Source organism: Canis lupus, chromosome 1 (assembly GCF_048164855.1).
Source record: "Canis lupus baileyi chromosome 1, mCanLup2.hap1, whole genome shotgun sequence".
NCBI lineage: Eukaryota > Metazoa > Chordata > Mammalia > Carnivora > Canidae > Canis > Canis lupus.
This window is the reverse complement of record NC_132838.1, coordinates 84,639,471-84,652,814: the sequence shown is the minus strand read 5'-3', so window position 1 is coordinate 84,652,814 and position 13,344 is coordinate 84,639,471. Positions and strand designations below refer to the sequence as shown.

General features: G+C 43.9%; 1 protein-coding gene and 1 long non-coding RNA gene across 3 annotated transcripts in view; one reads left to right on the top strand and one right to left on the bottom strand.

Annotated features, from left to right (window-relative positions):
* LOC140639685 (uncharacterized) overlaps positions 1-3,995 on the bottom strand; it is a 34,134-nt gene extending 30,139 nt beyond the window's left edge. Inside the window, exons 1-2 of the long non-coding RNA XR_012036313.1 lie at positions 3,773-3,995; positions 3,038-3,381 (exon numbers count right to left, since the gene is read on the bottom strand). This is a non-coding gene — a long non-coding RNA (uncharacterized lncRNA). The remainder of the gene's footprint in view (positions 1-3,037; positions 3,382-3,772) is intronic.
* Positions 972-13,344, top strand: part of RORB (RAR related orphan receptor B) — a 200,600-nt gene continuing 188,227 nt past the window's right edge. The window contains exon 1 of one of the 2 annotated variants that reach the window (XM_072837947.1): positions 972-1,712. In XM_072837947.1, the coding sequence (XP_072694048.1) occupies positions 1,706-1,712 (7 nt within the window). In that variant the 5' untranslated portion in view covers positions 972-1,705. The remainder of the gene's footprint in view (positions 1,713-13,344) is intronic. The other variant, XM_072837937.1, reaches the window with a different exon arrangement.

Sequence of the window (13,344 nt, the reverse complement as noted above, 5' to 3'; positions counted from 1 at the left end):
GAAAACTTGCAAAGGAACAGGTTTGACATATGCACTGGATTTTTATCAAAATACAAATAAATGGTCATAGATGACAGTTTTCACCTAAGGAATACAAAATACTCACGTTTAATTGTCAGTCTCCAATAAATAGAGAAGTGTCTTCTCAAAGCCAGGGGCTTAAGAGTCCTCCCTCCTAGAGCCCTACACGTTTGTCAAATAAACAGCACTTACACAGTCATCCCTCTGGCCTCAGCCATCTCCCTGGCACCACTGAGGTAGCCACAGTTGGGGCTCTTACCCTTGAATAGAGGTAGCGCAATGCCAGGAGATTTTGCAAATGCTAATAAAAATTTCCTTGACGAAAGAAAGTATTACAACATTTTTAAAAAATAATTAAAAAAAAAAAATAAAAACCACCCTGAAGAAATCTTAAGTGTGTCGTGCTTCCTGTTTTTAGGATTCGGGGCGGGAAGCATCTGAAAGATGGTTTTCAAGGAAGCGGATGGCCCTTGCACGGGACTGCAGTTTGGTCACGCTCAACGTGATGGAAATTGATTGGCGTTTTGCTGCCACGAAAAGCCCCGCCAGAAATTCGGAGTTTACCGAAAGAGGACTCTGCAGAGCGCTGCCAGGCACTCAGAACTCACTCTCGGGGCAGGCGGCGGCTGCGAGAGACGGACGCAACGGGGGACCCGGGCAGCCGCACGGCCGTCGCCTCCGAAAGGACTGGGCAGCGCCTTCCCCCGCCTCCGGGGTCGGACGTGAGTGTCCCCTGCGGGTCGGCGCCCCTCGCGGGCCGGGCCCGCTCCTTTGCCCAGCTCGGACGGTCTCCCCGGCCAGTGTCAGCTCGGGCCGGCCGCGGGCCGCCGCGTCCCGCACCCCCGCCCGCCTCCGGGAAGCGCGGCCCCTCCCCCGCGGCCCCGGCCCCGGCCCCTCCGAGCGCTGCCGGGCGCTGATAGGCGGCGGCGCTGACAGCGGGCGGGGCCTGGGAGTCCCGGCCAAACCCGCCCTCGCGTATAAGCCCCTTCTCGGCTCTCTCTCTCTCCATCTCTCTCCTCTCTTTCTCTCTCGCTCCCTTCCTCCCTGTAACTGAACAGTGAAAATTCACTGGATCCGCTAACAGGCACAGATGTCATGTGAAAACGCACATGCTCTGCCATCCACACCGCCTTTCTTCCTTTTCTGTTTCCTTTCCCCCCCCCCACCCCTTGCTCCTTCTCCTTCTTCTTTGTAACTAACAAAACCACCACCAACTCCTCCTCCTGCTGCTGCTTCTGCCCTTCCTCCTCCTCCTCAGTCCAAGTGATCACAAAAGAAATCTTCTAAGCCGGAGGCGGTGGCATTTTTAAAAAGCAAGCACATTAGAGAGAAAGAAAAAAGAAAAACAAAAGCAAAACAAAACCCGGGCACCAGCCAGACAGCACCTTTTTTTTTTTTTTTTTTTTTTTTTTTTTCCCACCCTTCCTGAAAACAAACAACCAAACAACCATCAAAACAGTCATCACCACCATCATCAAAACTGTTAACATAGCGGCGGCGGCGGCGGCGGCGGCGGCAAACGTCACCCTCCGGCCACGGCGTCCGCCTAAAGGGATGGTTTTCTCGGCGGAGCAGCTCTTTGCCGACCACCTTCTTCACTCGTGCTGAGCAGGATTTTTGGGCTCTCCGGGGTTCGGGCTGGGAGCAGCTTCATGACTACGCGGAGCGGGAGAGCGGCCACACCATGCGAGGTAAGCGAGCCCGCGGACAGCGAGAGGGTCCCCGGTCCGGCCACCGCTGGCCCCTGCGGAGGGGGGAGGGGAGCGCACCCCGCACACGGGAAGGGGCTCTCGGGGCGCGGGGCTGGGGTCCGCGCTCGCAGGTGGGCTGCCGATGGCCTCGGGCGTGCAAAGTTGTGGGAAGGTGTGGATGCCTCTCGGGAGTTCTGGAGGGACGCAGGAGGGCGCTTTTTGGAGAGAGGAGCAGGAGCGGCGCTAGTTGCTTCCTCCCGGGCCAGGAGTTTCGCCGAACCGTTTGTGCTCGTCGCTCTCGGCTGCGGCCGCGGACGCCGGGTGGAGCGGGAGCCGGCGCGGGCTGCGGCCCCACGAGGCGGCTGGGAGCCCCCGGCGCGCGGCGGTGGCCTGCGGGGCTGGGGCGCGCGGGGCGCACGGGCAGGCGGCGGGGCGCGGGGGCGCGGGGGCGCGGGCGCACGGACTCACGGACTCGGGCTGGCCCGGCCCTGCCTCGCGGCAGCGGTGGGCAGGGGGGCGCGGGCGCGGGCGCGGGACCCGACGCGGACGCTGCATCGGCCCCCGCGCCCGTCCCTTGCGCCGGCGCTCCGCCCTGGCCAGGTCCGCGTGCTGGAGCCCGCGCGGTCCACGGACGAGCGCCGCCCCGAAAAAGTTGCGCAGAGAAAGTTCCAGAGGACTGAGAAGCCGGCGCCCCCCGCGGCCGAGGATGCTCTTTTTGTCAAGGGGCCGCTGGGTGAGCCCCGGAGCCGAGACCCCCAGCGGCGGCGGCGGCGGCGGCGGGTCCCTGGGGCGAGCTGGCAGCCGCGGGGCGGCGCGCCGGGGGCAGGCGAGAGAGGCTTCCCCTGGGTCCCCTCGGCGCTGCCCAGTGGACGGCCCGGCCGGCTGGACGGAGCCACTACGTCGGTCTCCTCCCCGGCAGTGCCGGGACCTTCGGGTCTCCAGCGCGCTGTGCTCGGACCCGCTCCCCCCCACTTTCTGCTTGGCCACAACTTTACTCTTTTCTTGAAGAGCGGGCCGAGAGCCAGCTTGCCGTGGGGACGTGTGCAAGTCTCTGGGCACCTGCCTCGCCCCGTTTTTTCTTCCTGGCCACTCTACGGCTCTTTGTGGGGCTCTCCGCTACCCGTCGCACGCCCTCCGGGGCCTGGCAACAAACAGAAAGTTGGAGAGGCCAGCCCCGGGCCTCCCTACGTCCCTGACCCGGCGACAGGTGGACTAGGCAGGTAGAGCTAGGGAAGGTCGGACTGCAAACGCTCCTCGTCTTCTAGCCGGCAGTGCACCTCTCCCACTCGCCCCCGCCCCCCGCCCCCTCCCCCGCCAGCACCTACCTCTCTAGGAGGGCCCTGGGGGGCGGGGCGCAGCGGGCATGCTCTCGTGCTCCGCACAAAGTGAACCCCGGAGCTTGGAGCTTGGACGCCGGGGCAGGGACTGGCTGGGCGCTGGGACGTGGCAGGAAAGGGAAGGAGGGGGAAGAACAGAGAGGTTGTCCAGGGAAGTGAGTGGGAGGGAGCTAGCCATCCAGGTGGGGTGATGGACCCCGCGAACTCGGAGTGGGAGCTCCGGTGCTTGCGAGCCGGTTCCCGTTGAGTGTCCCAGTTGGGGGTTTGGTCACATGCGGCATCGTCCAGATTCTCTCAGAAAATTGTACTCGGGCAACTGGCGAGTATAGAACCTGTAAGGGAAAGACGCCCCCACCCCAGTCTTTGTTTTGCTGTTTCTGCCCCGTCTCACCACCATCCCCCTCCTTTCGGCTTCCCCTGCTCGGGTCTGGGGCCGCCGGGTCGCCCTTCCCTTACTTCTCCCCTTCCAACATTCCTCCCACGGCAGGACCACGTTCTGATGGTCGGAAACCACGCGTCGTGTCGGCTCCCACCCGGCACTAGGACCTGCGGCGCAAAAGCCGCTCGCTCTCCCCTTAAATTAAAGAAAGCGGCGGTGCGGGGCAGGAGTGGGTTGTAGCTTGATCGCGCTGCTCCTGAAGCAGCACTATGCCAGACAGTCCGGATCGCCTCGGGCTCCAGCAGCCTGAAGGCTTGAAAGCCAGGCGCTCGCCTAGTGCTCACCTTCAGAAACCAGTCGACAGCCCACACTCACTCGCTTTCCAGAAGGCTGTCACCCTCGCCAAGCTGCCCAGAAGAGTTTACAAGTCCTAACTTAAAGCGGCTCTCCGGCGAGGGGGAGGGGGGGGGTGCTCGCCCTGGAAGAAAAGGAAGCTTACAAGGTGGCAGAGTCTTTTTCTCCACCTCCCAGGCTCTCCTTTCCTGACCCCTGTGCACTTCCTACAGGCTATGCCCTCCCGCAGCATCAGGGGCTGTTCCTTAAGGATAAGTTGACAAAAGGTCTGGGCTACTCAGACGTCTTGTGGGAGTCAGGGGTTGAACTTGAGTGTGAACTTGAGAAGTGAGAGCGGAAACGAATCAGCTTTCTCTTGTGCCTGGGCTACTAATCAGCCTTACATCAGGGGGAGGGGACGGTTTTGAACTCTGCTTTACAGTGTATCCACTCCTTTTCCCCCATACTCCCCCCAACACACACACACACACACACACACACACACACACACACTCCCCATCCCAAGGTGATCCAGTGACTGGGATTTTGGCCTCGGCTTCACGGCTTACATTTGGCAGCTCTCCCAAGTCAGGCCTCTTTGTGTGACCTAAACTTGGTTCAGGATTCAGTGGTCGCTTCGGGACCAATCCAGCAAACCCACCCTCCATCTCCTTCTGCCCCTGGTAGGTCTATGGCAGTTAAGAGACTTTATCCTGAGGGAAGCTCTAGGGTAAGAAAGGGGTTAAGAAGCTCTGATCTTTGAGGTCATTGTCCTGCCCACTGCTGAACTGATTTAGTCCCTGAGCACCGGGGCTTACTCAGGGCTGGCCTGGGGCGAAGGAGGTTGTATTTGGTGGCACACAAAGCATTTCACTCTTTGTCTGCTAGAGGGTACCACTTGAGTTCTAGTGATGCTACTTCACAGATTACATTATTGAAAAAGAATAACTTCTGAAGATGGAAGGAAAGACTTTTAATTGGGTCGATCCATAGGTGAGAAATGAGTGAGCCCAAGTACTGGTTTCAAGACTCCTTCCTAAGAGGCCTGTCTGTCAGCTGTTTATTACACAGGCGCACAGAAATGGTCGGATTTTTCAGCCCTGCCTCCACAGAAAACCCTGCTTCCCAAAACAGGGGCACAGATGTCGTCGCAATCAATAGGTGATTGTGGCTCCTACGGATTAGAAATCTGGTTTTATGCTTGCTGTAAACAAGGATAGGGCTTGGCTTTTGTAAAGCCCAGTTTTCATCTATTATTTTCAGGTAGTTAATTTTTATTAACTGCTAACTTTAGAAAAGCAGCAGCTTGCTCTCAAGGGTATGGTAGCCCTTTGGAAGTCTGGAGCTCTGAATGTCCTGCCGGCCAGGCCTTTAGATTTCCTAAACGAATTCTCTATCTTAATTTTTTTCACAAATTCCAGTTAAATATTGCTAACCAGAATTCCTATCTTAATTTCTCCCACAAATTCCAATTAAATATTTCTATCCAAGATCCCACCATCCACAAATAATAAAAAAAATTGCTGGAAGGACATCTCTGTCAATAGTCCATTAATAATTGTTCATTAAGTAATCCAGTAAGCTGTCTTACTGAAAAGTGAATGTTTAAACAGCTTAAAGAAAAATTCTAAATCTCTATGTCAAGTATTTTTGGAAAAAAATATTAAGCCAGAAAAATAAAATATTTTCTTAGGTGGTTACATCCTGGGACTCTCTCCTCCCCCCATCCCCATCATCCTGAGTGAATCTACAGCTACTATGGCACAGACGTGTTTGACATTCTCAGCTTTTGGGATATGTATTAGTAGCACCAAGGCTTTTTACTTTTCTAGATGTTCAGATAATCAGGAACTGGGAAACCAGAATGGAAACATAAAGGGAGAAATTCTGAACAGCAGGCCTTATAAACATGAGGACTACAAGATTAAAACTCCTTTGTTAGAATTCATTTAAAACTTAGAAGTCCTGGATTTTACATCAACAGCAGTATAGCTTTTGCTATACTGTTTAGAAAACCCTTGGAAGATGGTTTCTAGAATCATTATTAAAGTGGTTTATGTGAAGCTTTGCTTAAATGTAAATAACGAGTATTTTATACTCTTAGTCAAATACAAATGTTAACATTTACTTATTTTGGTAACAATTTGTTAAATACTAAACTATTAGCAGCCTTAAAAGCAGTTATCTGGTGTGAATGTAATGCAAATACACTGTATTTCAAATTTAAATGTTACAGAATCATGAAACCTAATTTTACAGCACCAAGGACTTTTACAATACCAAGAAAATATTAACTTTTAGGGTTGGTCTTCATGAAAATGATGCTGGAACTGTGTCATAATACCTACTTTTTCCCTGAAGTTAGCATATATAGATAGAATTGGCACCAGGATTTTAACATGATTCAAGTTTTTCTAGATAAAAAAAGGCAAGTGAAACTTTCTTTTCAGCTATTATATCACATTTTATAAACGTGTATCCACCTTTTAGAAAAGTAATGTGACCATTGTAGTTTTTATACTTTTTACTAACAACAGTCCTAAAAAAATAGAAATGTGAATCACAGCACATTAACTAGATTTTTTCCACTGCAATGAATAATATACCTTTAACTTGAAGGACTTAGTATAGGATTCAATTAATATAGAGTTTAAAATTATTCTAGTAAATTATCAAGTTAAAAAATTCTACATAGGTAGGTCTGCTGGTGTTTTGTAAATTTGTAAATAAAGTGAGGTTCTAAATTGTGAACAATAACATTATTGTTACTGTACTTTGGTGAAATTTAAGCCTTACAGATAATTATATGAGGAAATAGGAGAATTAATTCCAAAGTTAAAACCACCAAATTCTGTCCAGATTGTAGCATATCAAAGATGATGAGCATGTGTATTATTCGTGCAGAAGTTGTTAGTGATTGAGGTGACTTAGTACATACATATTTTTTTCTTGTTCTATTACTGAGAAAAGAATTTTTTAAAAAAAAAAAAAAAAAAAAAAAGAATTTTTTAAAACTGTCATTTTTGTATCTATTCTATAAAGGCAACACAACATAGAAGTTTTAAATTATACTGCCACAAATTTAATGTAATGAAACATTTTATTGTGATGTTAAAATATACAAAAAAGTAAATATAAGGAGTGGACATTGTGCTTGATAATTAATATTTTGTCTCAATGTAGTTTTACTGTTCGATCCATTCTTATCTAAAGGATAGAAATTAAGTAGACAAATGAAATAAATCTTTTGTAATATAATGAATAATGACCTTTGATAAAATGAGCACTGTACACATAAAGTATTATTCCTGTAATTTTGTAATCATCTTCCAATTACAGCTTCTTGCAAATATTTATCTTACTTTGAATAGAATCTCTGACTTAACAGAATCCCTAGCAGATAATAGCAGTCTTTGGAGGCGTCTGTTGATACACACTGATACACAATATGTATATGTATGTGCCTATAACCACCCACTCAGACAAGAAGAATGAATATTTGAGAGAGAAAATCATTCTTATCTTTGCTTTCACAATCCAGACTTCCAAATTCAAACATATTTAGAGAAACAGACACAACTTTCCAGAGCATTCAAAAGGAAGAAATGAATACATGTGGTACTTGAGTCGCATAAAAAGAAACTGTTAATAGCATCTATTTATAAATAATCTACACAAAACTCCATTATACTACCTAATGATAATTAGAGAGGAAAGGAATCAAAGAATTCAGGACTGCCAAATAAATAAAATATTCCCTCTCAAATTAAGCTACAAATTCATAGATAACAAGGCTTATGCCATGAATTGAAGGATGCCTCCTTTGTAGCACAAGACAAAGGGAGCATAGAGGAATAAATATTGATTGAACTAATCATCTGATGAATAGAAATGAGATTTACCAGTGCACCAATATAATAGGCTATGTTAACTAGTTCTTTCATAGCACATATGCTGCCCTTTCAACCCCTGACCCCATCCATTCAGTTCTTAATGAGGGAAACCACAGGTGTTATAACGGCATTTATAGTGAATCAAGCTAAATATAATAACCATGTGGTTAACTAATGGCATTGAAGGGGTGGGTTCTTATGAAAAGAAATAGTGTGATCAGAGTGTCACAAAATTATTATGCATTGCAAGCCACTTAGAATTTTGGCTCGCTCTGTTCACTTTCAAAATACATCTCTTTGGCCATCAGTATTTCAAGTCCTAGATTGTTTTCCCCTTAATAAGTACAGTTCTAGTCATGCTTATCTGAGGAGTTAAAAATGTTATTCACTACATTTCACCTACATTGCTTTATATGTTGCGTCGTAAAGCGTTGAAAATATTTAAAAATAACATGTAGAAATATACCTTTTTATACTTAATCTAACATGCATTTTTCTTGGTTAGTGCTTATTTCTTAAATATTGGAAATAGAATATAACTTTGTAGTAATTATTATAATTATATGATAAATTTTATTTTAAAATTAAATTGGGATGTTCTTGGCTTAGGCAGGTTCTTAAGGCCAAAATGAACATGTCACCTTTTCCAAAACATGAGGCTAAAAACTTATCCAGAAACATGCTCTTATAAAAGAACAAAAGTAATTTGTTTTGACTTAAGCATGTTCACCTCTGCATGAATGTTTTATTAACTGGCTGGGTATGCTGAGTTTGTAAATTACTTTGCTACAAACTGTATTTGTTGATGTCATTTTTGTGTGTGATTAGTTACCATACCATGTGGTCCTGGGTTATATTTCTCTAATTCAGAGGAATTATAGACATCAGCAAAGAAGGGAAAATTAATCTGATTGTTTACTGAATTATATTTTTTGTTACTAGTCATCACTTTGTACTCATGTGAGCCCACTATCCTGGTACCGTGGTGTATATGAAAGATTTGGGTTGCTTAAAGAAAACTATTACATGGATTTTATCACATAGGAAAGCATTTTTTTGGGAATCCCTGGGTGGCTCAGCGGTCTAGCACCTGACTTCGGCCGAGGGTGTGATCCTGGAGTCCCGGGATCCAGTCCCACATTAGGCTCCCTGCATGCATCTTGCTTCTCCCTCTGCCTGTGTCTCCGCCTCTCTCTCTCTTTGTCTCTCATGAATAAATAAATAAAATCTTTAAGAAAAAAAAGGAAAGCATTTTTTCTGGTGAATATTACAAGAAGTCAGTTTAAATAATATTTTTAAAAATTTTTCTTATGACTATTCAGTAAAGCACCCTTCTTTAAAGACTGTTACATCCATCACCTGAATTTCATTAGAATTATATTGTGATCATGTGACAACAGCAGATATACAATATTTTAATATTTAATCAGAAGTGCAAAAGGTATTCTCTGAATTTGGGCACAAAATCATCCTTAAAAAGAAAACAGCAAAAGCTTTTTTAAAAGGCCTTGGCATTTATAGTCCTCACTTGGCATGGAATAAATAAGTATTACTGGCCACAAAAAAAAATATAAAATATTTTATTTTAATCTTCTGTTTTTTAAATATCACTTTCAAATACAAATTTCTTTCCTTATTTGGAACCAGCTAAGTTTCATCCTCCCCCATTCTAAAAACCTTGTCAAAATCATGGATCAGCTCATTTCTCGGACTGCAAAATAAGGTGCACTTTCTAGTGTAAGACTAAGATTATCTTTCCAAGTGTTTCAGTTTTCAGTTTTAATTTTAAAAAGGAGAGGCTCTAAGTTTTCATCTTTTGCAGATACACACACACACACACACACACAAATAGAAGTGTATGTGATTTATTCAGGATTTATTGAGCATCTACTCAAAGCAGTGCACAGAGCTGAACTTCAAGAATGCCCAAGTTGGTGGGCACTGGGTGGCTCAGTCGTTTTGAGTGGCTGCCTTCGGCTCAGGTCCTGATCCCAGGGTCCTGGGATCTTGGGATGGAGCCCTGCCTCTGGTTCCCTGCTCAGCAGGGAGCCTGCTTCTCCCTCTATCTCCACCCTCCACGTATGCGTGCTCTCTCTCTCTCTCTCTCTCTCTCTCACACACACACACACATGCTCTTTCTCACTTACATGCTCTCTCTCAAATAAATAAAATATTTAAAAATTAATAAAAAGAATGTCCAATTTGGTAAACAAATGGCGAGTGAAAGCTATGGTCAAAGCAAGAGCAGAACGGAATGCAGTGGGGACATAATCAGAACAGCTATCCCAGGGGAAGGGATATTTGCAATAGGTCCCTAAAGATGAGCAGAAGTCCAAATTTGGTTAATTTGCTCATCATAAATGAAATTTATTAGTTCATTGTTTGTTGTATTTCCCAGCTGTCTTTTTAGTTGGTACTATGTGAAAGTTAGTTTATCACACTAGAACTCTTCCAAAAAGAGCATATCCTGATGTAGAACAAATAGTAGTATTGTTCTTATTTAAAACTTTTACTAGGTAAATGATTTGCAAGTGACAATTCAAAGAAACCTCTAAGGCAATTTTGAATTACAAAAAGAAAATGTACTGAAGGAGACAAATATTTTTTAAGAGTATGGCTTGTAAAAAAAAATAATAATAGGGATCCCTGGGTGGCGCAGCGGTTTGGCGCCTGCCTTTGGCCCAGGGCGCGATCCCGGAGACCTGGGATCGAATCCCACGTCGGGCTCCCGGTGCATGGAGCCTGCTTCTCCCTCTGCCTGTGTCTCTGCCTCTCTCTCTCTCTCTGTGACTATCATAAATACATTTTTAAAAAAATTTTTAAAAAATAATAATAGTACCACCGGGGAAACAAAGGGGAGAGGGAACACTTTACAGTGTCCTAAGACATTGTTTTTATAAGAGAAATTCTTATTTTTATAAAATAAGGAGATGGGCTGATACCTACAGAGTGTCACTTTTTTAACCTTTAAGATAATACCAGAAAGTAGCCATATCTGCTCTGCAAAATACCTTAGATTACCAGATATCAGAGAGAAGAAACTCTGCTGAAGTAATAGACTATGCAGGCAGGATCTGAGGGCCGCAGCGATATTCCTCAAATTCTTCCGTTCTAAGAACTTGGATATAAGATTGAACTCCGAACATTAAACTATCAAATCAGCACATAATGGTTTTGCTGACTTTTGAGCTATTCTTCCTCTTAAGCTTATGTAAAAAAAGGAATATTCTTGGCCTCCTACATGGTAATAAAAATGTAACTGTATGAAGCAACTATTGGTCATGCCCATCCCAGCACTATCTCTAAGATAAATCCCTGATCAAACTGAAAACAAGTATCCAGGCAGGTCCTCAACAAGCTCTTCATTTTGAAGTGATAATTTGGCATTCTGGTCTTATTACATTAGCTCTTGTGAGCTTAGTTCACTTGAATTCTCATGCAAAGATCTAATCCACTCTGAAACACGGGTGAGATCAAGTTTCTGAGGCTACAAAGCTGAAAGCCAGACCGTGGGTTGGGGGGAACGCACAAAGTGAATTCACCATCTGAGACTTCCAGGCGGCCAAGTTCGCTCATGGTCATAACCCTCTGCATTAGCACGAACCTCGCCTTCAAATTTTTACATGGTTAGCATAAGTTTTCTATCTTGAAAACTACGTATATTTATTTAGATCCTGGTTTTTATTTGGAATGTATTAGACTGGGAATGGTGCTCTTCTCTTGTAACATATCCTGATAATAGAATGGCTGTTGTTCTTGATCTGTTTATTTCTTGGACCTCGAAGAATTCAAGAAGTGGCTTAATGACCCCATTCCTTGGGGCTTTTCTAAAGTGGTGAGAGATTGGAAGAGAGAGCACACAAAGACCCCTCTAACTTTTAGAAGCTTGGATCGAAGAGTTATTTAATCAGGCAGCTGTTTTTCGGACACCTCTTCCCTCACCTCTTACTGTGCTCTCAGGGTGCTGGTATGTTACTCGACAATGGACACACAGATCCACTTCATGTTATGCGTGGGCCGATGTGCTTTTCTGGGTGGTGAATGTAGACTGAATTTTTGTGGAGAACAGTGGCTTTACTTGAAGTGACATATGTAAGATGAGTCTAGATTTTCACTCTGGCTGTTATGGAAATATGCCTAGTACTTAGTAAACATTAAACCACTATTTTGATCTTTCCATTAAAAACACTATTTAAAGACAATCTTGTTAAATGGGATCAGAATGTGTTGTTGCCTGTAATTAATTCTGAGACTGGGAAATTCAGACAGTAGTGCTATTTTTATTTGTCTAAATAGTGTAATGAAAATAATTGTAACTAGTTATTTATCGGGCCACGTTTAAAATATGTTTAATTTCACCTGCCCAAGGCATGAGCCATTAAAGTACTTCCTATGTGTTTCATAACACTGCATTAACATGAATTAGACCCTTCTTCTAAATTTCCCAAGTAAAAATTTCAGTTTATCGCTTGCTTGAGCTGGAATGAACATGCAAGTCATATTTTACCATCCAGCAGCTGTTGGCTCCAGATCTCAGAATCAAACAATAATACACAAGTTGAAATAACTTAGACATGTTGAGTTGCTAGTGAATAATTGGCTATCATTATTATTGTCAGGTCAAATAATAAATTCATTACACAGAACATTTCCTATTAACTCGTACATAAGTTGTGCCTGGCACATAGCAAAGGAATTAAACACTTTTTCTTAAAAAAAAAATAAAATAAAAAGAAGAAACCTTGTTCCAAATTTCCACAGTTATTGAATATGAGCAAATGCCACACAGTCTGCTTAAATAGAGGAACATTTGTTCAGGAAAAACACATCGTATCATTAAGGTACAGTGCTTCTTGGTAATAATCTTTTTTTTAACCAAATAGTTTAGATAAATTCATCTTGAAATTTTTAGGTTCCTAACCTATTTGTCAGTTTGCTCTAAAATTAAGTTTAGAATAAACAGTCTAATATTCTTTTTTTTTTAATGCTGACTACCTTTCAAAAGGCTTAATTCCACTTCCACCCTTGCACATATATTTTCATTCTTGTAATTAAAGAAAAAAAGTTAAGTACCAAAGGAACAAAGGAAAGGAGCATCTTTCCCAAGACAGTTCAGAAATATCAATGATAGGAATGCTAATAAGGTAGCATTAACACCTTTCCAGTTGTGTTTTTATTTTGTTCTGTTTACCAGTATTACTGAAGGTCACTTCTGGCTGCCACCCATGTCAGAGTTAGTTAGAATTTATTTTATTTATTGTAGAAAGTGTTCTTTTGTAATGAAATAAATTGATTCTGAATTTCTTTCCACTGCAATTTCATTAATGACTTTTGAAAGGTTATCTAACATGGTTGACATGAATGTTGATTTAGGTCAAACAAAGACTCTTTTATCATAGTGCAATGAGCAAAAAATAAAAACGAACATATGACAACATTATAGCTGGCCCTCAGTGGTGGATCATGCTTACATGCGATTCTTCGAATCTAGATTACTGAGTACTTACAATAGATAATAGGCAATGCCATCTAAGATGATCGTCTCAAGGAAAGTTATTTTCCTATAAAATTCCTTAAGAGTTCCTTGGATAATTTTTGTTTCACTTGAATTTCTCAGATGTCCAGTGTTGATTACATCCTTTTTTCCTAAATGAGAAAAATAGATGGCTTGTCCATAATTATTTGTTAAA